At 47.8% G+C, this 24552-nt stretch overlaps 1 protein-coding gene across 1 annotated transcript in view; it reads left to right on the top strand.

The window, feature by feature from the left end:
- The window catches only part of TMEM26 (transmembrane protein 26), a 211068-nt gene that overhangs the window by 89236 nt on the left and 97280 nt on the right, over window positions 1-24552 (top strand). Inside the window, exon 3 of the mRNA XM_030204836.1 lies at window positions 11980-12036. Within this exon, the coding sequence (XP_030060696.1) occupies window positions 11980-12036 (57 nt within the window). The remainder of the gene's footprint in view (window positions 1-11979; window positions 12037-24552) is intronic.

Here is a 24552-nt window from a genome sequence, read left to right as displayed (position 1 = left end):
CTCCTTTTAGAGCCTGGTTCCCTTCGCATTCTTCTTCATTCCTTGGTACTATCGAAACTGGATTATTGCAATTATATTCCCCTAGGCTTACCTGCTTATCAATTACATAGACTCCAACTAGTACAAAATGCTGCTGTAAAACTTCTCTATGGTCGGAAGAAGCACGGTCGTGCCACTTCTCTTCTTGCTGCAGAGCACATGCTTTCAGCTGCCTACACTGGATTCCTTTTAAGATTAATATTTTATCGTGCCAGATTCAACCCTTTGGTCTCCCTTCTATTTTAGCTAGTCTGTTAGGGGTCCTTTTACAAAGGCATTCTGAAAAATGGCTTGCGGTAGTGTAGGCGCAGGCTGATTCATTTTTCAGTGTGTCTATAAAAAAGGCTTTTTTTTAATTTTTGCCGAAAATGGACATGCGGCAAAATGAAAATTGCCGCATGTCCGTTTTGGGTCTGAGACCTTACCGCCAGCCATTGACCTAGCAGTAAAGACTCGCACGGTAACCGGGCAGTAATGACGTATGCGCGCCAAATGCGACTTGTCGCATGGCCGATACATGCGGCCGAAAAGAAAAAATATTTTTCAGATGCGCATATAAGACACATGCCAAAAATGAAATTACTGCAAGAGCCACGCGGTAGCCGGGCGGTAACTCCATTTTGGCGTGCATTGGGCACGTATTGATCCTTACGCAGCTTAGTAAAAGGACCCCTTAGTTTCCTATTCCCCTGTCATATCTCTTCGGTCCGCTAAGCAAGGTCCCTTTTCAGTTCCATCCTTTCCTCAGGTTTCCTAGATGTTTCCAGAAATTTCTGCTTTAGCATAGTTGTGCCAACTCAATGGAATTGCCTTCCATGTATTTGTGCTTGGAAGGCCCTTTAATCATATTAAATCCAAGCTAAAAACTTACCTACTTCTCAAAAGCTTTCCTACCAGACGTCCTCTAATCTTTGATATGTGGCTGAGTTAGTTCCAAGTATCCTGATTTTATTTTCCTTTCCCTTATTACCCTTTGTTTTAATTTGTAAACTTTCCTTTCCCCATTATCCGTATGTGTTATTTTGTTCTGTTATGTTTTCCCTTCCCTGATATATTTTATAGATTATAAACTGCTTAGATTTCTTTTGAAAATTTGTGGTATATCAAATAAATTGAACCTTTTACTAAGCTGCAGTAAAAAGTGACCTTAACATGCTCTTGCACAGGTCATTCCCACGCACTAAGGCCATTTTTATTGCAGCCTTAAAAATGGATTTATTTTGTATTTTTTTTGTATTAATGACCATGTGCAAATGTTGCCATTAGCATGCGGTCATTTTGAAAAATTACCATGTGTGCGCTCACTGCCACTTATTTTGTAGGCGGTAAGGGCTCTTATACTATCCATGCACTAACCAGTTAGGGTGCAGTAATGTAGCCCCCTCAAAAAAAAAAATATATATATATTTACTGTATGATTAGAGGGATGCTATATATGACACCTAAAAAAAATTTGTGCAGAAAACATTTTCGCCTAAGTGTATTTTATAAGCGGTGCCTAGATTTAGGCGCAGTATATAGAATACTCTTAGTTGATATCCCAGCACCTAAAACTAAGTGTGTCCATTACTCCAATGAAAATATGGCATAAATACTGGTGTGTAGATTTAGGCGCAGAGGGCCATATTCTATATGCGTGTAAATTTCAGAATGCTCACAAAGTGCCCATTTCCACTCCCATAACCACGCCCTTTTTTGTCTGCGCATATTAAAAATTAGACGCAGTGCATTACAGAATACACTTAGCGAGTTGTGCACGTAAATTCTAATTATTGCCAATTAGTGCTCATTGTTGCTTAAGTGCTGTTAACAATGCTAATTAGCTTGTTAAGTCAATTTAGTTATGCACATTGTTATAGAATCTGCCTGGATTTTGGTGCGGACTGTAGATCTCTAGGCATGCTATATAGAATCTGGGGGTTAGCACACACACGTTTTGCGGTTATTGCAGTACAAACAATATATTTGCTGGGTTTTACTCAATTTTCGGTTTCTGTATTACATAAATCCACTATTCAAAAGAAATCTTAACTAATGTCAAAAAAATCAAATGCTTATTAACTGATTACTAACTAAAATATTAATTTTGTGATTCGTGCTCAGTGTTAGGTGCATTACACTTGACCAAAGTCATATTATATGTAAACCACCATCCACCCATCATGGCACCAGAGTCCATCCCTGCCTATTATTAAGTGCTTTATGTTAATCAACAGTCCATCTTGCATATATAAACTTTACAGACTTGGAATTACAATATTAGAATGAAGATGTGTGACACGTTGGTTTAGGGGAGGTATCACAAAAATTAACAGCATTACACAGGACCAAGCTTGATTGAATTCAGTACTCCATCTATATCGGAGGAAAATTAATACAAGCTACATTGGAATACAGCAATCCACCACATAGGAGCAAGTCTGCCATTTGAAGCTAAGTTAAAAATTTTGTTATGTTTTCATGTCTGTAAGGTTTATATATGCAAGATGGACTGTTGATTAACATAAAGCACATAATGGTAGGCAGGGATGGACTCTGGTGTCATGATGGGTGGATGGTGGTATTACTTATAATATGATTTTGGTCAAGTGTAATGCACCTAATACTGAGCACGAATCACAAAATTAATATTTTAGTTAGTAATTAGTTAATAAGTATTTGATTTTCTAGATATTAGTTAAGGTTTCTTTTGAATAGTGGGGTTATTGTAGTATATACCATGTTAAGCTGTGTTGGGATTAGCCTAGTGGTGAGTGTAGTAGACTTTGATCCTGGGAACCAGGGTTTGATTCCCACTGTAGCTACTTGTGCCGCTGGCAAGTCACTTAACCCTCCATTACCCCAGATACAAGTAAGTGCCTGTGTATACTATGTAAACCACTTTGAATGTAGTTGTAAAAACCACAGACAGGTGGTATATCAAGTCCTATTTTCCCCCATTATGTATATTTTTGTTGTGAGCTGCTTAGGTGTAAGTTTTATAAATAAATAGTAAAAGAACCTCTTCCATATCATCAAGCTGATCAATCCATAGACTGGTGGGTTGTGTCCATCTACCAGCAGGTGGAGATAGAGAGCAAACTTTTGCCTCCCTATATGTGGTCATGTGCTGCCGGAAACTCCCCAGTATGTTCTCTATCTCAGCAGGTGGTGGTCACACACAGCAGCAGCTCTGGCTAGGCCTCCAAGCCTAATTTTTAGGTTTTGTTGAGTGCCTGGGGTTGAGGGCTCTTTTGAGCAAGTGCAAACCTGGTGGTGCCAGGTCCCTCCTTTTCTCCCCCCTCCCGCTGGCTCCATTAAAAAAAAAAAAAAAAAAAAAAAAAAAAAAAATTTTGAACGTCCTTAAAGGCGTTTATTTCGACGTTTATTTAAGCGTCTATTGCAGCTACTCACTGGGACACCAGGTCGTTACAACTCGGAGCGGACAGCAGGTAATTTTTACCTTTTTATAGCGGGCAGGGGGTTCCCCGATTCTTCTCCTCGTGGCATATGGCGTCGGAGGGCGAGGGCGCAAAGGGTCGCTCCCCGGGTCGCTTGAGCGCTTCTAGAGGGGATGCGGGGGTCTTCAAGCCTGATTCGCCCTTGTTGGGTGACAGTTTCGTGACCGATGAATGTCCCGGTCCTTCCTCCGGCGTGGCGGTTTTTCCCGCCATAAACGCCCATCCCCCGCTCCTCGCCTCCGCTATCTTGGCCGGCCACGCGGCTCGGACGGCTTCTTCTTGGGCCGCCCTTGAGGTTGGAGACATTAATGCCATGAACGCCCTTAATTTGGGCGACGGCACAGAAGCGGCTAAAGTTAAGAGCCGTTCTTCCCGCGCGGCTCCTTCGCGGAGTTTCGCGCCGGACGCCATTTTGGATGCGCAGCATGTCTCTCCCCCGCTATTGCGAGCGCCGGTAGAGGGTGCGTCTAGGGCTGTTGCCCAGACTGCGGAAGTGCACTGTCTGGGGGGTTTCTCCCCGAGTTTGTTTTGCTGCTGCATCAGGCCTTCCTCATGCACAACGCTGCCCCTGCTCCCTCGTTTGGTAAAGAGGTTGAGGTTCCCAGAGGTAAACGCCCTCGGGTTGATTCCCAGGCCTTGGAGGAATTTGTCTCCTCCGATGTAGATGAGGGCAGCATGTCTGAGGTCTCCCAACGGTCCTTTGTGGATTCCTTGGAGGAGACGGATCCCCGCTCGGATGGAGCGGATGACCCCTCTGCAGCGCGGCTTTTTAGCCCAGAGGATTTGCCCAACCTGTTGTTACAGGCCATGGACACTTTGAAGATTTCCTCTCCGGAGGACGTCTCTCCCTCAGCCCCTGTTGGCTCTGCCATTATGCTGGGGACGAAGCGCCCGCCTAGAACCTTCCACGTGCATGATGCCATGCACACCTTAATTTCGGCTCAACGGGATGTCCCAGAAGCGAGCCTTAAAGTGGCTAGGGCTATGTCCCGCCTCTATCCTTTGGCTGTGAGTGAACGTGAGGCCTATCTGTGGCCTACCGTGGATTCTTTAATCACTGCGGTGACTAAGAAAACGGCGTTGCCGGTGGAAGGTGGCACGGCCCTAAAGGACGCCCAAGACAGAAGATTGGAGGCAGCCTTAAGGTCGTCCTTTGAGGCGGCTGCTTTAAGTTTGCAGGCCTCAGTTTGCGGCTCCTATGTGGCCAGGGCGTGCCTGACTATGGTGCAGCGGGCTTCCCCCTCGGATCATTCCTTGAGGGCTGATTGGCCGGCCCTGGAATCGGGCTTAGCCTATTTGGCAGACTTGCTGTATGATGTCTTGAGGGCCTCAGCGAAAGGCATGGCTCAGACAATCTCTGCGCGGCGGTGGCTTTGGCTGAAACATTGGTCTGCTGACCACGCCTCTAAATCCCGCCTGGCTAGGTTGCCTTTTAAAGGCAAGCTGCTCTTTGGGGTCGAGCTGGACAAAATCGTGACCGATCTCGGCACGTCTAAGGGCAAGAAATTACCAGAGGTCAGGGCTCGGGCTAGTACTCGTCCCGGTACCTCCAGAGGACGGTTGCAGGAAGCCCGTCGGTACCGCCCGGGCAAGTCGGGTTCCTCTGCCTCCTCTTCCTTCAAGAGGAATTTCTCCCCCAAGCAGTATTCCTTTCGCAGAGACCGCCGTCCCGGAGGTGCTCCCTCCGGTCCTCCCCCAGGGTCTCGTACCCAATGACGGGGTCTTGGTCCACGCCCCAGTGCAGATTGGAGGACGGCTGTCCTCGTTTCTGGGCGAGTGGACCACAATAACTTCAGACGCGTGGGTGCTGGAAGTCATCAGAGACGGCTACAAACTAGAGTTCTGCCGACCCTTAAAAGACGGGTTTGTACTCTCTCCCTGCAAGTCTCCGGTCAAAGCTGTGGCAGTGCAGCAGACCTTGGACAATCTGATCCGCCTGGGCGCGGTCGTTCCGGTGCCAGAAAGTCAGCTTGGCAAGGGACGTTACTCCATTTACTTTGTGGTACCAAAGAAAGGAGGTTCTGTCCGGCCTATCCTCGACCTCAAAGGGGTCAATCGGGCCTTGAAAGTGCGGCACTTTCGCATGGAGACTCTCCGCTCTGTTATAGCGGCAGTGAAGGCAGGAGAGTTCCTGGCATCCTTGGACATCAAGGAAGCGTACCTGCATATTCCCATCTGGCCTCCTCATCAACGCTTTCTGCGTTTTGCAGTCCTGGGACGACACTTCCAGTTCAGAGCCCTCCCTTTCGGGTTGGCTACTGCTCCGCGGACCTTTTCCAAAGTAATGGTGGTCATCGTGGCCTTCCTACGAAAGGAAGGGGTACAAGTCCATCCTTATCTGGACGACTGGTTGATCCGAGCCCCCTCTTATGCAGAGTGCGGCAAAGCTGTGGACCGGGTAGTTGCTCTTTTGAGCTCCCTGGGATGGATCATCAACTGGGAGAAGAGCCAGCTGCGCCCGACTCAGTCCCTGGAGTACCTGGGAGTTCGATTCGACACCCAAGTGGGCAGAGTGTTCCTGCCAGACAATCGGATTGTCAAACTTCAGGCTCAGGTGGACCAGTTCCTAGTAGCCTCTTCCCTTCGGGCTTGGGACTATGTGCAGCTGTTGGGCTCTATGACGGCCACGATGGAAGTTGTGCCCTGGGCCAGGGCTCATATGAGACCGCTTCAACACTCTTTGCTGCAGCGCTGGACTCCGATGTCGGAGGATTATGCTGTGCGCCTTCCCTTGGACCCAGCAATGCGCAAGGCGCTGAGCTGGTGATGCAGACAGACAAGTTGTCTGCGGGAATGCCTCTGGTGACCCCAGAGTGGATTGTTGTCACGACGGACGCCTCGTCGGGCTGGGGAGCCCACTGCTTGGGAAGGACAGCGCAGGGGCTTTGGTCTCCTGCAGAGGCAAAGTGGTCTATCAACCTCCTGGAACTCAGAGCCATTCGGTTGGCGCTTTTGGAGTTCATCCCGGTACTGGTGTTGAAGCCTGTACGGGTCCTGTCGGACAATGCCACGGCTGTGGCCTATGTCAACCGCCAGGGAGGTACCAAGAGCGCCCCTCTAGCCAAGGAGGCTATGAATCTTTGCCAGTGGGTGGAAGTGAACCTGGAGCAGCTTTCAGCGGCCCACATTGCCGGAGTCATGAATGTCAAGGCGGACTTTCTCAGTCGCCATACCTTGGAGCCCGGAGAGTGGCAGTTATCAGCTCAGGCGTTCTTGGACATCACGAAGCGCTGGGGCCAGCCGAACCTAGATCTGATGGCGTCATCGGCCAATTGCCAAGTGCCGCGCTTTTTCAGCAGAGGACGGGACCCTCGATCCCTGGGAGTAGATGCTCTTCTCCAACAGTGGCCGACACAAGAGCTTCTCTATGTGTTCCCGCCCTGGCCCATGTTGGGCAGGGTGCTAGACCGGGTGGCAAAGCATCCCGGCAGGGTAATCCTGGTGGGTCCGGATTGGCCCAGGCGTCCCTGGTATGCGGACTTGATCAGGCTCTCAGTGGACGATCCTCTGCGGCTGCCAGTGGAGCAGGGCCTGTTACATCAGGGTCCCGTGGTGATGGAGGATCCCTCCCCCTTTGGTCTTACGGCCTGGCTATTGAGCGGCAGCGTCTGAGGAAGAAGGGCTTCTCAGACAAGGTCATCGCCACTATGCTGAGAGCGAGGAAGCGCTCTACTTCTACTGCTTACGCCAGGGTTTGGCGTATCTTTGCAGCGTGGTGTGAAGCAGGCTCACTTTCTCCCTTCACTGCTCCAATTTCTTCAGTGTTGGCGTTCCTGCAAGAAGGTCTGGAGAAAGGCCTGTCGCTCAGTTCCCTTAAAGTCCAGGTAGCGGCTCTGGCTTGCTTCAGGGGCCGCCTGAAGGGTGCTTCCCTGGCTTCGCAGCCAGATGTGGTGCGCTTTCTCAAGGGAGTTAATCACCTGCGCCCTCCTCTGCACTCAGTGGTGCCTGCGTGGAATCTCAACCTGGTACTAAGAGCATTGCAGAAGCCGCCTTTTGAACCCTTGTCGAGGGCATCTCTGAAAGACCTGACGTTGAAAGCAGTCTTTTTGGTGGCTATCACTTCAGCCAGAAGAGTTTCCGAGCTCCAGGCGCTCTCATGTCGAGAGCCTTTTCTGCAGTTCACTGAGGCAGGAGTGACTATTCGCACAGTGCCTTCCTTCCTGCCCAAGATTGATTCTCGCTTCCATGTGAATCAGCAGCTCTGTCTCCCTTCCTTTCGTAGGGAGGACTACCCAGAGGAGTACTCTGCTCTTAAATATCTGGATGTGAGACGAGTCATCATCAGATACTTGGAAGTGACCAATGATTTCCGGAAATCGGATCATCTGTTTGTCCTGTTTGCAGGTCCTCGTAAGGGTCTGCAGGCTGCTAAGCCTACAGTGGCAAGATGGGTCAAGGAAGCCATTGCAGCGGCTTATGTGGCCGCGGGGAAGGTGCCGCCTATCCAGCTGAAGGCTCACTCCACGAGAGCTCAGGCGGCCTCGATGGCAGAGGCCGGATCCGTCTCCTTGGAAGAGATATGCAAGGCGGCAACTTGGGCTTCGGCTCATACATTCTCCAAGCATTACCGTTTGACTGTGGCTGCACGGGCGGAGGCCCGGTTTGGAGCTTCAGTGTTGAGGTCAGGGATTTCAATGTCCCGCCCTGGGTGAGTACTGCTTCGGTACATCCCACCAGTCTATGGATTGATCAGCTTGATGATATGGAAGGTAAAATTATGTATAATCATACCTGATAATTTTCTTTCCATTAATCATAGCTGATCAATCCATAGCCCCTCCCAGATATCTGTACTGTTTTTATTCTGGTTGCATTTCAGGTTCAAGTTTAGTCTTCAGTTACTTCAGAAAGACTTCGTGTTCAAGTTTTTTCACTTGGATTCTTCAAGAGTTAAGACGAGTTTGTGTTACAGTGAGCTGCTGCATTCCTCTCCCCTCCGTTTTACGGGGCTGGATTGAGACTTAAAATTCTGCCAGCACTCCCTCCCGCTTCGTGCGGCTGTAGGGCAGCTTTGTACCCCTCCCGCTTCGGCGGTGTTAGGGTCAGTCAGCTCCTCCCGCGGTTGCGGTTGCAGGATAAGCCAGATCCCCCCGCATCGGCGGGTGTGGTGTCCCTCCCCCGCTCCGCGGGGATGAGCTGGATGGATTCCCCTCCCCCACTTGTGTGGGGATGAGCTGGGTTAATTCCCCTCCCCCGTTTCGGCGGTGGTGAGCTGGGCAGAGTGTCCCTTCGTGGGTGTAATTCTCTAAGTGCTGAGTCCTGCGGATGGAGCTTTGATATCGACATACTGAGGAGTTTCCGGCAGCACATGACCACATATAGGGAGGCAAAAGTTTGCTCTCTATCTCCACCTGCTGGTAGATGGACACAACCCACCAGTCTATGGATTGATCAGCTATGATTAATGGAAAGAAAATTATCAGGTATGATTATACATAATTTTACCTTTATTTGCATTGATTGTTGTTTTCCTTGTAATTCCCACGCATACCATTGTTCACACATAAAGTGCCTAAAGAAAAAAAGGAGGAAAAAAAGGAGGTACAAATCTTTGTAGTTATTGTATTGTGCCAATATCTATGAATTCTGCACCTGGCCGAGAAATTTTGAAAATTATTTCCACAAGCATATGGTTACTCTCACAGGGGCAATTTCTTCAAGTGGATTAGTTTTGCATATACCATGAAAGGAATGAAACTCACTCCTAAGCCAGGGTATGCAGAGTATGATCTCAGGCTCTCAAATGTACTACTGACGCTCGCCATAGTACTTGCATTGTGCCAAAGAGAGCTGCTTTCTGGAGTTCATAAGATGTAACATGTATAGGCAACTCTTTAGAAGTCATTGCCAGAGAATGTGGTAAGGGCGGGTAGGTTAGCGGGGTTTTTAAAGTGTCTGGACGGCTTCCTAAAGGAAAAGTAAAAAGGCCATTATTAAATTGACTTGGGGAAAATTCACTGCTTATTTCTGGGATAAGCAGCATGAAATGTATTGAGTTTTCTGGTGTCTTGCCAGGTATTTGTGACCTGGATTGGCCACTGTTGGAAACAGGATGCTGGGCTTGATGAACCTTTGGTCTGTCGCAGTGTGGCAATACTTATGTACTTATGCGCTTGGGAGTTTTTTTTTATCAAGCCTGTGGCACCTAAAACAATGGGAAATATTTCTGTATCTTTCGCTTGATCTTGGACTGCATTTCTTGGTACTTGAGGAGCTTCCCTCTCTCCACACAATTCACTGAGTAATCGCTTGGGGTCGACACTTCTATAATTAATGCCGTTCTGCTGTTTTTCTCTTTTACTACTGTATCCGGTTTTCTGGTTTTTATCAGTTGGGATGGGGATGACCCAGTTGATCATAACTCTTCATTTTCCCATTCTCCCAATGTTTTCCTGGTACACTGATGTTGTCATGCTTAGCTTACAGAGTTTCCAATGAAATAGATATGCCACCTTGTTGTGTCTTTCTGTACGCAAATTTTACTCCATCAGCACTTAACAGCTAGCCATGAGATGAGTAACTGTTTCTAGCTCTTTCTTACAAAATCTACAAGTGTCTGTTGCACCAATTTTTCAATGCTTGCTGTAAACCATCTTGTCCGTAATCTACTGTCCTGAGCTACAATTATCAATCGTTCGTAGGTTTCAATTCACCTCTCTTTTAACCATTAATGCATCCAGTGTTGATCTTTGTAGTTACTGTATCCTGCCAATACCTCTGAGTTTTGCACCTGGTTGAGGAATTTTGAAAATTATTTCCATAAGCATATGGTTATCAAGTAGGGCCTCTGAAGACTGCTCAGTTCTTGAATGGAAATTACGGAGTACTACATATATGAGACAGAATGTCCAGGATAGACAATTCATTCTGAAATCCATTCAGGCTTCTCTTTCCCACTGTTTCATTTGTTTTGCTCACTGTCATATCAAAAAGAGACTCAACCTTATCATAGCAAGCATTATGGCACTTCAAATAATATCAGTATTTTCAATCCCTTGCAATCATAATTTAACTTCCATTTAATAAGTTTTACCAAAAAGAAGGTATAATGAACTCAAATGCATTGTTCTTCCATACCGGGCTTGTAATGTTCCGTTTTGACTAGTTTTAGCTGGTTTTGCACATACGTTGTTATGCACCCAATACTCAAAAGGGTTTCAGTGTTGCTTCTACCGTTTGTGAAAGCAGTAGCTGAAAACTAGATGTAAATGTGTTAAAATGGGCTCATAAGTATTAAAACAAGTATTCTGTGAGATGCATAGGCATTTCTGTTAATGTACAGAAGGGAGATCCTACCTGTAATGTTCAAAATTTTCCAGCAGGACCAAGGCGGTGCTGCACGTGAAAGGGCAGCTTCTCGGTGGTCTGCATTTTAAAAAAATAGTATCTCTACTTTTCACATGCATGTATCATATGTGTTCCGCCTGGAACAGTAGTGTAACCTTAAAAAATAAAAAATGTGTTCTGTTTACTGAACACAAAAATAAAAAAAAGAACAATAAAAAGACAACAGCAAAAAAAGGTACTCAACAAGAATCATCCGTAAATGTGTGCATATGTCGTCCGTCTATGATGCATGCCTTTACAGAAGGGTCCGAAGAGCAGTTGTTTCCATTTTCAAGTCAGGTTCTGTTTTTCTTTTGACGCGGACTACTTTGAGGAACGCTGGTTGTTTATCATTTTCTCTTGAGCGGATGCCTTTGGGCAGTTTTGTTTGCTCAGTTATATCCTTTGAATACTATTGTGACCAATGAGACAGGCATTTCGTGATGCTGAAACACAGACTGTCTTTTAAGCACTATCGCCAATGTTGGATTCGTCTTTTGGTCAGCCTCTACTCTTGCTTGATTGAATTATTTCACGTAGAGGTTTTTCCTGTTTGCTCTTCCTGACCCATACTGTGTAGACATTGCTGAGATCAACAATCCTTGAGAAAAAGACATTGAATGCAATGTTTGCAACCAGTCTAAATTACATCAACCTTATTCTTTGAGCAGTGCGAATCATAAATGTATACTAAATCCACTAAGCTAGGTTTTAATATGCTGTGAAACCCTCTGAATGAGTATCCTTTAACAGATAAAATGTATATTGAAATTTAGTCAACAAAGCCTATGTTATAGGGATAAACTGTGCTGAAAGTGATTCATATGGTAAAGGTTTTCTCAGCCCATAATTATGAGGGGGAAGAGGAAATGGCTAGAGAGTAAAGCAGAACTGCATTAGCATTTTAATAGTTTTTGGAGTATTCAGCAATGACACTAGAAGAAGAGCCGGTTTGTGATTGAAAGGGAAAATAAAATGTATAAAAATTGAAACAACCATTCCAGATCGCATATTTGCACTCACTATGAAAACCCAAATGGCATATAGTATCACTTTGCTGAGGATGAGATACATTAGAAAGATCGTACAGTTTGTCTAAAATATTCTAGCACTACAGTTGAATTCTGAACACATACATAACAAATAATATTTTCTTCTGTTTTTTTTTTTTCAGTTATGCACCGATCAGCAGAAGAGGCCACAAAATGACACACATCCCATATTTATGGAAGTAAGATATGTTTTGATTTTCTATATAGGTTAATGTTCAGCATGGGATTAGAATGTACACAGTCATAAAGGTTTTGGGGTCCTGTTACTAAACGGTAGTAAAAGTTGGCCTTAGTGTGTGCTTACATGGCTTTTCTCATGCACTAAGGCCATTTTTACTGCAGTTGGAAAATGGTTGATTTTCAATTTCTTCAATTAATGGCCATATGCTAATGTCTCCATTAGCGTGTGACTATTACGAAAAAAAATATCACAGGAGCACTTACTGACACCAATTTGTAGATGGTAAGGGCTCCTACGGTAATCTTGCACAAATCAGTAAGGGGTCTATTTACCAAGCTGTGCTAAAAAGGGCCTTGCTGTAGCGGTGGGGACCATTTTTCCTGCAGCGGGTAAAAAGCCCCTAAAAAATGCCTGTGTGGTAAGATTGCTCTTACCATGTGGCCATGCGGCAGGGAGCTCTTACCACTACCCATTGAGGTGATAGTAAGGGATCCCATGGTAACCCAGCGGTAACCAGGAAATGTGACGTGCTGCCCAATTACCGCTGGGTTAGCACTGCAGTAAAAATTACAAAAATATTTTTTGTTGTGCTGGAAATGGCATGCGCTTATGGCGGAACTACTGCCAGAAGCAGAGTTGGGCTGGCAGTAGTTCCGGGTTGCTACACGGCAACCCTTTAGCAAAAGAGCCCCTTACTGCACAATAATGTGGACGCGCTGATTAGCATTGGAAAGTTCACTCTGCACCCCCCCAGACTTGCCCCCTCTCCGCTAAAATAAAAAATGTATTTTTTAGCATGTGGGTAGTATGCCCTGATTGGGAACTTACCATATGATGCCTGAATGCATTCTGTAGTAAGTCCCTTTAAGATGTGTTAAGTGTGCACTAGCACACTTAGTAAAGGGACCCCTTGGTATGTTTGTACAGTTTTTGGAAATTGTCTCAATTTGAGGTGTTTCAGTTCATTTCACATATTCAGTTTAATAAAAAAAACAAACTTTAATGCACATTAGAATTTTTTCACGCATACAAATTGGTTTTATGTGCATTCATTTATAGGTTAATGAGTATTAAATTAATTGTACACATGCTGTGGGGCCCTTATACTAAGGTGTGGTAAAATTTGGGTTTAGTGCATTTTAACACAGGACTTTCCCACACATTAAGCCCAGATTTAATGAACCATTAAAACTGGGCTTTTTTTTTTTTTTTTTTGCAGGTCATGGGCTAATGTTCTCATTTGCGCACGGCACTTGCAAAAAAATATGAGGGAGCCCTTACCACCTCCTATTTAGGAGGACCTCAGTGTTCCTATGTTAACTCTGCATAATTCAGTTACTGCGCAATGCCCACTCTCTGCCCATGAAGCAAACAGGCAAGTGATCTGCAAACACTAGAATAGCCAAAAAGAAATCAGGAAAACAGAAGTAGAGGATAACACACTGGCTTACACACGTGGAGTATCAAGAAAAGATCTTTATTAGGCACCAGTGGAAGAGAAAAACCACAAAAGCAAAAACTTAACTTTGGTAAAAGGTGATTGTCCTGCCCCTTCTGATGCAACTTCCTGTTTTGTGAAGTGCGGGATGATCTGCAAATGCCAGAATGGCAAAAAAGAAATCAGGAAAACAGAGAAGTGGAAGATAACACTCTGGCTTCCACATGGGGAATATCAAGAAAATATCTTTATTAGGCACCAACAGAAGAACCGGCATGGGCCATGTTTCAGTGGGTGTACCCACCTGCTTCAGGATCAGTTGCAGCACTCAGAAACTTCGACTTCCTTATGTGCCTGAGGCTGAAAAGATCTATGGGAACTGAGTGATATGCAATCATAGTGAACTGTTGGATAGCATGGGTGCCAAAATTTGCTACTGCTATGGATACTAATGTGAAACAAATTGTGTAGTCTATATTCACAAGGTGGGGGCAATATAATCCACAATAATCATTTCTTAGCCCTACATCAACAATTTTCACATATAGTGGGTATGGCAATTGGCCTGAGCAGTGACTTTCACACTAGGATATCACCTAGTGATTCGCTGTAATCGTCATCGATCTTGCACGTTTCGAGACCAGCGTCAGGGTCTGGTCCAATGCTGCCTCGAAACATGGACCATGTCGGAATTCTTTGAGAAAGCTAAGTAATGCTTTTTTAATAAATGAAAAAGTAATGTATGTATGTACTTTAATGCAACACCTTTTGTAACCCTGATACCCGGAAATGGCAATCGCCATGATGGCAAATGTAAGCCACATTGAGCCTGCGAATCGGTGGGAAAATGGGGGATACAAATGCTACAAATAATAATAATAAAATAAAAAAATTATACATATAAAATACAAAAAGATTCTAGAGAATATTAAATTGTTGGGTAAGATTGATGACGATTACAGTGAAATCACTAGGTGATATCCTAGTGTGAAACGAGTCACTGCTGAGGTCAATTGCCATACCCACTATGTGTGAGAATTGTTGGTGGTGTAGGGCTAAGAAATGTATATTATGGATACTAATATGAACTTCCTTGTCATCCGCAGCAGATGAATCCATTAACTGATGAGTTGTATCTGCCTACCAGCAGGTGGAGATAGAGAACACTGAAAAAAACACAGTGACCCTTGGACGGCTAGCCCCAACTGCCTTCAGTATTTCTCTGTCTCCCAGCAGGTGTGGACGTAGCTTGATCAGCTCCTGGATTTCTGCCTGGGGTGGCTCCTGTGCTTTTCCAGTTGAGCAGGGGTGTTGTGGCTGGTGGTGCCCACTTTAAAGGCATATAGGTTCGCCTTTTCCCTGTCTTACCCATTCCCCCGTCCTCCCGGAGTCCCTCTATTGCTGCCTGCCTCCAACTTTCCTCACAGCGTTAAAAAAAAAAGTGCGCTTTTACTGCGTGGCTGTTCCGAGGCTTTTTCCAGAGATTCTGGTTCAGTGCAGCTTGACCGGAGCTCGTTGACTAGGTCCCGCGGATGCCATTTTATTGCTATATTTCCGTCCAGTCGGGCGATGGCTGCTGAGGGAGTTAAGCACTGCTCCCGTTGTGGTAAACGCAGATCAGCAGTGGGGCTGTGCAAAACGTGTTCCTTAGACGCTCGCGCTAGTACGAGCACGGTGAGCGATGATTCTTCCTGCTCGATGGAGCTGGCAGCGGGCGCAATTTTGGAAGCGCCGCATGTCTCGACCCTCGCGGTTGCGGAAGAGTCTGAGTGCAGGGGGACGCCTCGTTTAGAGGCTACCAGAGGAGCTCCAACATCCGTTTCTCCTAATTCGGAGGCGGAGGGTTAGGGTGAGTTTTTCTCCCCTGAGTTTGTGCTTTTAATGCATAAAGCCTTCATGCTGAAAAGAGCTCTGCCACAGGTGTTTGACAATGCGTTGCATCCTGGGTTCCCTCTGGGTGTTGATGCCCCGGGGATGGCTTCAGATGTTATTTCCTCCCCTGAGCGTTGGAAACACGCTAAACATAGACGGTTAAATTCCCCATCTGAAAGTGGCACATATTCCCCCCCCCCCCCCCCCCCCCCCCCCCCCCACAATGGGTCAGGCTGTGGGGAGTCTGAGGGATCTGGCAGGCCCTCAGGGACAGATGATCCAGAGGAGGGTGCCTGTTTTCCACTGGATTTGGATGATCCCAATGCGGTCCGGATTTTCCACCACGACGAGCTGCCAGCTGTCATTACTGACGCCTTGCAGGCCCTCTCGATTGATGATCTTGCTGAAGGCGAGGCCTCCTCTGTTAATCTTAGGATGGCAAGTACTAAGAAGCCTACTCAGGCCTTTCCGGTGCATGACTCCATTCAAGAGCTTATTTCTGCTCAATGGTCTGACCCCGATGGGCCTTTGAAAGTGGCCAGGGCTATGGGTCAGCTTTACCCTCTGAGTGAGGAGCACTTGGCCCCTTTGGGGATGCCTAAAGTGGATGTGTTGGTCACGGCGGTGATTAAAAAGACCACTCTCCCAGTAGAGGGAGGGGTCGCTTTGAAAGACATGCAGGACCGGCGGCTGGAGTCCGCACTGAAGTGGTCCTTTGAAATTGCGGGTCTTGCCTTAAGGGCGTCTATTTGCAGTTCCTATGCAGCAGAGGCATGTCTTTCCTGGTTACAACAGGCAGTGGAACAGCCTGCGGATGGTGCGGGGTCCCTCTCTGAGGTTGCCCCACGGATGGAGTCGGCCCTGTCATTTTTGGCTGACGCCCTTTATGATCTGGCCAGAGCTTCGGCTAAACAGATGTCTGTGGCGGTTTTTGCCCGCCGCCTTCTTTGGCTGTGGCATTGGGCGGCTGATATGGCCTCTAAGCAAAGGCTGGTGAGGCTACCCTTTCGGGGCCTCCTGTTATTTGGAGAGGAATTGGAGAAGATTGTGAAAGACCTGGGGGACTCTAAGCCTCCTTTTCCAGACCTCGCTTCCGTGAAGCTCGCAGGTATCGCCCGGGGCGCTCTGCTGGATTTTCTCAACGTGCCCGTTTTCAGCAGAGGAACTCCTTTCGCTCGGACAAACGTTCCGTAGGGGCCGGTTCAAGGCCAGGAGTTCAGGGGCGTCCTCCACAATGATGGGATGCCGGTCCACTCCTCGAAGCCTACAGTAGGAGGACATCTTTCCCTCTTTCTAGAGGAGTGGACCAAGATTACCTCGGATCAGTGGGTCTTGGACCTGATCAGAGAAGGTTACCGACTGGAATTCGGTGCCCCGGTGAGAGACGTGTTTGTGGAGTCCCGATGCAGCACTGCCGTAAAATGGGTGGCGGTAGTGGAGACCTTACAAGTCTTGTTGCACCTCAGAGCGGTGATCCCGATGCATCCCGCCGAATGCGGCTGCGGCCACTATTCCATTTATTTTGTTGTGCCTCGAAAAGGTGGGTCTTTCAGACCGATCCTTGACTTACAAAGAGTCAACGAGGCCCTCAGAGTATGACACTTTCGCATGGAAACCCTGCGCTCTGTCATTGCAGCGGTACAGCCAGGAGAGTTTCTCACGTCTCTGGACCTAAAAGAAGCATATTTGCACATTCCTATCTGGCCCCTGCATCAGCGGTTTCTCAGGTTTGTGGTGTTGGGACAACATTTCCATTTTCGGGCCTTGCCTTTCGGCCTCGCCACAGCTCCCCGTACCTTTTCGAAGGTAATGGTGGTTGTAGCTGCCTGTCTCAGGCGAGAGGGTATCAGAGTTCACCCTTATCTCGACGACTGGCTCATCAGAGCGGATTCAGCAACCGAAAGTCGTCTTGCCACAGCCAAAGTGGTTACAGTCCTGCAGGCGCTGGGCTGGGTGGTCAATATACTCAAAATTCACCTGACCCCCTCTGTCTCTCGAGTATTTGGGGGTCCGGTTCGACACGGTCTCGGGGTTTGTCTTTCTCCCCGACCAAAGGTGGTGCAAGCTTCAGAATCAGGTCCGTCTGTTCCTGCGGATGCCTCGCCGGCGAGCTTGGGACTTTGTCCAGCTGCTGGGGTCAATGACGGCCACCTTGGAGGTGGTTCCTTGGGCGAGAGCGCATATGAGGCCTCTGCGGATTGCCCTGCTTCAACAATGGTCTCCGATTTCCCAGGAATATCAAGGAATATCAACGCAGACTAACGTGGCTCCCTGCGGCCCGGCTCAGTATGGAGTGGTGGCTCTCGGACAGGATGCTGCGCCATGGAATGCCGCTTGCACTTCCTTCTTGGTGCCTGGTGATAACAGACGCCAGCCTTTTGGGCTGGGGAGCGCATTGCCAGGGAAGCTATGCTCAGGGTCAGTGGACAACCGTGGAAGCTGGGTGGTCCATCAATCGCTTGGAACTGAGAGCGATATTCCAGGCTCTTATGGCCTTTCAAAAGACTGTGAAGGGGCTTGCTGTCCAGGTCCTGTCAGACAACACAACAGCGGTGGCCTACATACTATCACAAAAAGCTTTAATGCCCGGTTAAACTGCGCTGAGCAAGTCCAGTTATGTCACTGAATATGTCCGCTAACTAGCCAAACCCTAAGCACACAGGTTAGGTGCAGGCCGGGAACAGAGCTAGGGCAGAGCATCAGCTTACCTTGTTAGTATTGATTTTCAGTCTGCTAACTGGCTAAGAAACCACGTAAATTTAGGACAGCAAAACAGCTGTCCTAACTTTTGGGATCTTTTTACCAAGCTGCGGTAAAAAGGGCCCTGCACTAGTAGCGGGGGCTGTTTTGGCCACGAGCTGTGGCCATTTTTACTAAGTGGTTAAAAATTCATGAAAATACCCATGGCCGTGTGATAAGATTGCTCTTACCGTGTAGCCATGTGAGGGGGAACACTGACCATTACCCACTGAGGTGGCGGTAAGGGCTCCTGTTCTAAACCGGCAGTACCCGAGTAATGCCTAATTACTGCCGGGTTACCACCATGCTAGAAAATTGTGGTCGATTTTCTGTAGCGCAGCAAATGATGCGCACTGAGGCTGGAATTACTGCCGGCGCCTGCAGTAGGCTGGCGGTAGTTCCAGGTTAGCATGCGGTAAGCCTGCGTTGGATTTACCACTGCTTTGTGAATGGGCCCCTTTATGCGCTGAGTTAACAAGGCTCCAGTCTGATAATTGACAGACATACCCGGATATTCAGTGCTGGGAGCTGTGCATGCCCCAGCATTGAATATCTGAGATTAGTTCACGCTTACCAGCCGCTTATCCCTGTGGATGGATATCAGGCCCTCTAGTTTCAGATTTCTATCACCTTTTAGTAGAGAGCACTACAAAGATTAGTTCTACTGTGTGCTGCATTACTACAGCTTACGAAATGCATTCTCACCAATAGCGTACAAGTGAAAATTAATTAATTTGTACTAGAAACATTTGTTTTGTTGGTAGGAAAATAATACATTAAAAGGGCAATTCTATAAGTGGATACTCAAGTCTAATGGTTGGTGCAGCAGCTTGAGAATCTGGGGCTCTGGGTTTGACTCCCACTGCAGCTCCTTGTGACACTGGGCAAGTCACTTAACCCTCCATTGTTCCAGGTGCAGAATAAAGGGCCTTTTTACTAAAGGGTTGCCGTTGTGGTGGTAAGTGCTCTCCCCACATGTCCGTGCGGTAAGAATAATCTTACCGCATGGCCATGTCTTTTTTAGGGGCTTTTTACTGCAGATTGGTAAAAGGACCCTTAAGTGCCTTTCAGGCTCATTTTCAAAAGAGATGAACGTCCAAAAAGTGACATAAATTGGCACTTGGACCCCCATCTCACAGAGACGTCCAAATCTGTATAATCGAAACCTGATTTTGGATGTCTTTCTCAGAAGTCCGTCGCAAGGACGTCCAAATCTCAACGGGGCTTAACGGAGGTGTGGTCGAGGCGGGACTTGGGCATTCCTAAGACTTGCAATGAGAGCCATAATGGAAAAAAGCAAAGACGTCCAGACTAAAACTTGGACGTTTTCACCCAGACCTGTTTTTATTACGAATAAGGCACAAAAAGGTGCCCGAAATGACCTGATGATCACTGGAGGGAATCGGGGATGACCTCCCGCTACTCCCCCAGTGGTCACTAACCTCCTCCAACCCTCAAAAAACATCATTAAAAATATTACTTGCCAGCCTGTGTGTCAGCCTCAGATGTCATACTCAGGTCCATGACAGCAGTATGCAGGTCCCTGGAGCAGTTTTAGTGGGTGCTGCAGTACACTTTAGACAGGCGGACCCAGCCCCAGCCCCCCTACCTGTTACATTTGTGGAGGAAACAGTGAGCCCTCCAAAACCTACCAGAAACCCTCTGTACCCACATATAGGTGCTCCCCTTCACCCGTAAGGGCCATGGTAGTGGTGTACAGTTGGGGGTAGTGGGTTTTGGGGGGCTCAACACACAAGGTAAGGGAGCTGTGTACCTGGGAGCATTTTATGACATCCACTGTAGCGCCCCCTAGGGTGCCCGATTGCTGTCCTGGCATGTCAGGGGGATCAGTGTACTAAAAATGCTGTCTCTTCCCACATCCAAATGGCTTGAATTTGGACGTTTTAGATTTGGACGTCTTTGGTTTCAAAAATGGCCGAAAATCAAAGATGTCCAAATCCAAGCTATTTTTGAACACAAAGATGGGCGTCCATCGTTTTTCGAAAATGACCTTTTCCCCGTCTCTGAATTTGGATGTTCTACAAAGACGTCCTAATTCCAACTTAGACGTTTCTTTTGAAAATGCTCCTCTTTATATAATGTGTAATTTGCTTTGATTGTAACCACAGAAAGGCAGCATATTAAATCCCATCCCTTTTCCCTTTCTCTAGCTACATGCCCCTTGCCCCTGTACCATCAGAGGTAAATGTACAGAATACTGCCACATGTGTGCACTTACCCACAAAAGTGGTAGCAGGGTGCCTAAGCACTATTTTGAAAGGGCTTGCTTAAGTGGCATAGTGCATAAATGAAAGAAGGTGGGAAATGGGCCAGGCTGCTGTGTACATGCATAACATGCAAAATACTGTAAGTGATGTCTGGCCCTGCCCTATCTATTCAACTGCAATTACACCAGCTCCATGGCTGATATAACTGCTGGTGTGTAAATGCAAGGCATAGTGATACCAGGTTCTCCGAGGACACCCAGGAACCGGCATTTTGCCAGCAAAATAAAAACAAAGTTTTGCTAGAGTCTTCTAGCTCATGAATCGCATGCGCGGACGACTTCCCGCCCTTTGCGTTAGCGTGCTTCCCCAGTTTTTTCTTGTCTGCGGTGGAGAGACAGCGTTTCAGCTCTTCTTTTCGTTTTTGGCCCAGGAAACAGTCTTTGACAACTAGTTCGTGTTAGTTTTCTTTTATTTTTCGTCATTCTTTAAAAAAAAAAAAAAAACTTCTTCTCGTATTTTTCTTGTATTTAGCCCCTTTATAAGTTTTCTTTCTTTTTCAACGTGGCCGAGTTTCAGGCCGTACAGCCGGGTTCTTCCCTTTCTTTTGTGCCCCTTTTTCTTTTCAACAGCACAATCACGTCATTTGATTTTGCCGAACCCGTTTTCCCTTCCGTGTCATCGAAGACACCCAGCGGCTTCAAGCGTTGTACGCGGTGCAACCGGACTATCTCAGGTACCGATACCAACGCCTGGTGTGTCCAGTGCCTTGGGCCCGACCATAATCCAGCCACTTGTAGTTTGTGTCTTCGTATGAAGAAACGGACCCAAGCGTCTTGAGAAGCCCAACGAGAAAAACATTTTGGGGCTCAGTCCGGTCCTTCGACATCGACAGGATCATTGATGTCGGGAAGAAAGGTAATGGCTGCTGAGAGAGCAACTCGCGCTGGGAGCAGTGAGGCGTCAAGTGGGTCTCCACCTGCCTCGAGGCCTCCTGTTATGCAGGACCCATGGGACCGACCTTCATCGGACCCGGCCCTGAGGAGACGTGAGGATGCCACGTCCTCCTCATTGGTACTGAGGCGCCTCGATGGCGGGCGTCGAGCGAAGGTGAAGAAGCACCGTCATCGTTCTCCTTTGACACACGGTACTGGGGCGTCGAGAGAGTTGGTACCTGAGCAGCGTCGGCGCCGAGAGGATCGCTCCCCCTCTATTCAGGATGTGCCGATGCGTCGGTCTCCTAGCAGCCCGGTACCTGCTCCTGAGCCTCCACAGATTCTGACACTGCCTGTTCCACCGACCCCGCAGCCTTTTCCGATGGCGGCTCTCGACGAGTGCATCTGGGTCTTGTTTCCAGAACTTCTGGAGGGACTGCTATGACAGCTTCGGTGTCAGGGGTGCTTGCGCCTTCTGTACCTGCTGCTGCAACTGTTTCTGGCCCTTCACCTGCGGTGAGGTCCCCTACCGTAATGCCGCTTGCGGCATCCACGTTGGTTGCCACCCAGGTCAACTCACCTTTGACGTCGGTGGAGGGAGCTTCGCTGTAGTCGGACCAGGCATCGGCCTCTTGACATCGCCATAGAGGATATCGTTCCTCGGCGTCAAGGCAGGTTCAGTGTCGAAGCACCTTAACTCAGGTTCTATCCGATACTGAGCAGGAATGTTTGTGAGAGTCAGAAGAGGATCCCAGGTACTTCTCTTCTGATGAGTCCTTTGGGATTCCCTCTGATCCTTCCCCTCCGCCAGAAAGGAGACTATCTCCACCGGGAGAGTCTGTCCTTTCCCTCTTTTGTCCGGGAAATGGCTACGGCTATTCCCCTCCCTGTGGAAGTTGAAGATGAGCCCAGGACTGAGATGCTCGAGGTCCTGGATTATTCTTCTCCACCTAAAGAGGCTGTGACAGTTCCTTTGCATAAGGTTCTGAAGGAAGTTCTTATGCGAAACTGGCCAGCCCCTCTGTCTGGCCCCCATGGTCCTGAAAAAAGCTGAATCCCAGTATTGGATCCACGGTGAACCTCGGTTGATGAGGTCTCAGTTACTCCACAATTCCATGGTGGTGGACTCCGCCCTCAAGAGAGCCAGGAGTACTAGAGACTATGCTTTGGTGCCCCCAGGCAGAGAGGCTAGAACTCTTGAATCTTTTGGGAAGAAGACGTTCCAGGCCGCTATACTCGCCGCCAAGGTTCAGTCTTACCAGCTCTTCACGAGCATGCACTTGCGGGACTCGATACGGCAACTGTCGAGCTTGGTTGATGCACTCCATATGGAGCTGGCCGAACCTGTTCGCCAGGTGGTCAGGCAGCAGAAGGCATGTTGAAAGTTCCTGGCCAGGGGTACTTTTGACACTTTTGATGTGGCATCCAGAGTTGCTGCTCAAAGTATAGTGATGCGCAGACTCTCATGGGTGCGTGTCTCTCACCTGGATTATTCTGTCCAGCAGCGAATGGCGGATGTTCCTTGCCGGGGGGATAATCTTTTTGGTGAGAAAGTAGAGAATCTAGTTTATCAGATCAAGAAGCATAATGATGCTATGGATTCTCTCTCCCACCGGACGTCTTCTGCTACTGCCTCCTCATCTAGGAGGTTTTTTGGCAGGAGAAGGAGTGCTTCCTATTCCTATTCTAGGCATAGGTACACTCCTGCTTCTTGGCAGCCTGCCCAGTCTCAACCCCAGCGCGCTTGTTCTCATCAACAGCGTGCACCTAAGGCCCATACTGCTCCCCAGCAAAAGCAAGGGATGGACTTTTGACTGGCTCCAGTTAAGCATAACCTCAATAAAAGTGTCTGTACCGGACGACTTGCCAGTTGGAGAGAGGTTGATATTTTTTTCACCAACGGTGGCCTCTTATAACCGCCGACTGGTGGGTTCTTCAAATAGTCTGGTTAGGATACACTCTCAATCTGGAATCCAAACCTCCAAATTGTCCACCGGGAACTCAATCTTACAGTTCCCAGCAAAAGCAGGTACTTGCAGAGGAACTCTCCACCCTTCTAAAGGCCAATGCGGTAGAATCTGTTCCACCAGGGGAAGAAGGGCTGGGATTCTATTCCAGGTACTTCCTTGTGCAGAAGACAGGGGTTATGCATCCCATCCTAGACCTAAGGGGCCTGAACAAATTTCTAGTTCGAGAAAAGTTCAAGATGGTTTCCCTGGGCACGCTTCTTCCCATGATTCAAGAGAACGATTGGCTATGCTCTCTGGACTTAAAGGATGCTTACACACATATCTCGATTCTTCCAGCTCACATGAAGTATCTTCGATTTCGACTGGGAACTCAGCACTTTCAGTACTGTGTGCTGCCTTTTGGTCTGGCGTCTGTGCCCAGAGTATTCACAAAGTGCCTGGCGGTAGTCGCAGCGTCGCTATGCAGACTGGGAGTGCTTGTGTTCTCTTATCTCGACGATTGGCTGGTGAAGAGCACCTCGAAGGCAGGCGCTCAGCAGTTCATGTGAATGACTATTCAGGTGCTAGAACTACTGGGGTTCTTAATCAATTACCCCAAGTCCCATCTCACTCCATTGCAAAAGTTGGAATTCATTGGAGCCCTGTTGAACACAGACAGTTTGAGCTTATCTTCCCAAGACAAGGGCAGACAACCTCCTGTCCCTGGTGTCCATAGTTCGAGCATCTCAACAGATCACAGCTCGGCAGATGTTGAGACTTCTGGGGCACATGACCTCCACAGTTCATGTGACTCCCATGGCACATGTACACATGAGATCGGCTCAGTGGACCCTAGCCTCCCAGTGGTATCAAGCTGCGGGGAGTCTAGAGGATGTAATCCAACTGTCCACCGACTTCCGGAATTCTCTGCAGTTGGAGGCGATTTGATCCAATCTGACCTTGGGGCATCCATTCCAAATTCCTCAGGCACAAAGTACTGACGACGGATGCATCCCTCCTGGGGTGGGGAGCTCATGTAGATGGGCTTCACACTCAAGGAGCGTGGTCCTTTCAGGAAAAAGGTCTTCAGATCAATCTCCTGGAATTGCGAGCGATCTGGAACGCTCTAAAGGCTTTCAGAGACTGGCTGTCCAACCAAATCATATTGATTCAGACAATCAGGTTGCCATGTATTACACCAACAAGCAGGGGGGCACCAGATCTCGCCCTCTGTGTCAGGAAGCTATCCAGATGTGGCTTTGGGCATGGCATGTTTCTCCAAGCCACTTATCTGGCAGGTGTAAACAACAGTCTGGCCGACAGGCTGAGCGGGATAGTGCAACTTCATGAGTGGTC

This window comes from Microcaecilia unicolor, chromosome 5, assembly GCF_901765095.1.
Source record: "Microcaecilia unicolor chromosome 5, aMicUni1.1, whole genome shotgun sequence".
In the NCBI taxonomy this organism is placed as follows: Eukaryota; Metazoa; Chordata; class Amphibia; order Gymnophiona; family Siphonopidae; genus Microcaecilia; species Microcaecilia unicolor.
The sequence above is the reverse complement of the archived record's forward strand: the minus strand, read 5'-3'. Positions and strand labels throughout refer to the sequence as shown.